This window comes from Erythranthe guttata, chromosome 3 (genome assembly GCF_056151865.1).
Source record: "Erythranthe guttata isolate IM_541 chromosome 3, IM_541, whole genome shotgun sequence".
Classification (NCBI taxonomy): Eukaryota; Viridiplantae; Streptophyta; class Magnoliopsida; order Lamiales; family Phrymaceae; genus Erythranthe; species Erythranthe guttata.
The window spans coordinates 1,869,056-1,871,309 of NC_142535.1; the positions used below are offsets into that span (position 1 = coordinate 1,869,056).

At 40.0% G+C, this 2,254-nt stretch overlaps 1 protein-coding gene across 1 annotated transcript; it reads right to left on the reverse strand.

The window, feature by feature from the left end:
• Nucleotides 1–222: 222 nt before the first annotated feature.
• Nucleotides 223–2,036, reverse strand: LOC105951023 (F-box/LRR-repeat protein At3g26922). Its single transcript, XM_012974416.2, has 3 exons — nt 2,007–2,036; nt 1,053–1,892; nt 223–660 (listed from the first exon to the last, which is right to left on the reverse strand). The coding sequence occupies exons 1-3, from the start codon at nt 2,034–2,036 to the stop codon at nt 223–225; spliced, it is 1,308 nt and encodes a 435-aa protein (XP_012829870.2).
• Between the last annotated feature and the right edge of the window lie 218 nt (nt 2,037–2,254).

Consider the following 2,254-nt stretch of genomic DNA (forward strand, 5'->3'; position numbering starts at 1 on the left):
GATTTGGAGACGATAATTCACCTTGGTTAGCACTTTAAGAACTTGGTCTAAATAATAAGCACTTTAAGAACTTGACGAAAGAGATATAAACTCTAAACCTAAAATAAATAGATTTTTGGTCAGGGACATATGCACAAAAAGCCCAAATAATAACACGAAAATAATTGTTGAATATAATCTTTGGAATATACAACATAATATTTAATTAAAACCCAAATAAACTTAAAGAATAACCAATTCAATGTGTGGAGGCACCCGTGATTCAAGCTGATGCTTTGCGTTCGTTCGTGCGGTTTGTTCCATCTCTATCGTATTATTCTTAGATGCCGAGGGTTCGATAATTAATTTGTCAAGAACTAGACAATTCTCCAATATGTATTCGATGAATTCAAGATCACGAATCTGACCACCACGATATCCACAAAACTTGACGACTTTAAGGTGGTGGTGGTGTCGATTTATAGCAACATCCTTCACTTGACTATCTTTCTTCCGAAAAAACCCCCACTCGCACTCTAATACAAATTCCTCCAAGCAAGGGGACGCACTTATCAAATCAGCCAGTCTAGTAAGACTCTCGGAACCTTGTAATATATATGTTACGACCAACGTCTTTAGTTTACGCAGTTGAGGAAGCTTGCTCAATACCTCATTTTGTTCCTGCAAAATCAGAGCCAATATTAATTAAGTGTAAATTACGAACCCCCCCCCCCCCCCCTGAATTTAGGCTGAATAATAAGAAACACCCCCACCTATTCGTAATTACCATAAGCCCCCCTCTGATTAACTGTTGATTGAGTTTTTTTAACAGAAAATGTATACAGTCTATTATAGACTTCTGTTAAATAGGTGAGAAATGAAATAAAATATCTGAAATTGTGTAACGTCTATTACCGTGACAGATTTGGTGTAAGACGGAACAAACCTCAGGGTTTTTTTAGTAATTACGAATAGGTGGGGTGTTTTTCGTTATTTTGCCTAAGTTCAGGGTTTCTTTTTTCGTAACTTAACCATCAATTAATTAGTACCCTACTAGTGTATGTATGTCTAACCTCACTCAGGAGAGTCAAACGAAGTCTCTCCAATTGTGAACAGCAAGACAACGCAGAAAATAGAACTCTCAACGAAACATCGTCGTCTGTACGATTAACATCTACCTCAACTAGCATCGGGATATTCTCAAGCAACAATCGATCGTACGTCGCAGCCTTAAAATACGTAAGACTTGGCGCGGAAACTACAATCGATTTTATACCATTGCAACGAACTATCTCCAAGTGTTTCAAAACGAGGGATGACGAAGAAGAACCACAAACGCGAAGATTCGACAGCTCGCTAGAGTAACAGACGATCAATTTCTCAAGTAAAGGGCAGTTACGTAAAAAGAACTCAACAGGTCCGTTACTCACATGAACATTCCTAAAGATCAATGATCGGAGCGACTTAAAGTCGACGAGTGACGTGGAAACGAGCTTTTCGGGAAAACGATATTGACTATCTAGAAGGTCAAACTCCAAACTCTCGACTCGTCTCGCAAACGCGAATTCAAGCCACCGAGTGAGTGATGCGTGGTCCGTTATTATTAAAGCGAAACGGATTCTGAATTGTTTTAAGGCGAGGGCTTTGTGCGATCGGAGGACACGGTTCACGCGCCTCACGTACTTACGTTCCTCAGTCTCGATCAACTTGCGATGTGACATGCACTGCTTACGAAGCTTGGCTAATCGTTCGTCTCCGTCTAGTTTGAGACGAGTCGTGTATTTCCACAGGTTGATCCAACGAGACGAAAGAACACTAGTACGCGCAGCTTCCTCAACCGAAAGAAAAGACGAAAGGATATTATCGACGAGAATATCATCGGGCAATTGACTTATCCGATCGTCTTTATAAAGCTAAGAGAAGATTATCACAGAAATTAAGTGTTTAATTCATATCCTTACCAAACAAAATAGCATGATCCAAAAAAAAAAAAAAAAGAGATTGAATAATATTTGTTGAAATCTCACCTCCTTGGCTTGAAGCATTCCGATACGCATAAACCCTATATAGCTTTGAGTTTTGTTTTGACGAATATGATTTATAAACAAAGTAGTGTTTTTGGGTAGTGTTTATTCTCTGGCCCGGCCCGTAACCTCTCGACCCCGTTCCCTCTAAGCCCACATAAGCACTGGGCCGTATATCATTCTTCCATGGGCAGCCCGTTTTGGGGAATCGGATTAATTAGGGCTGTGAATGAGCTGAGCCAGCTCGAACT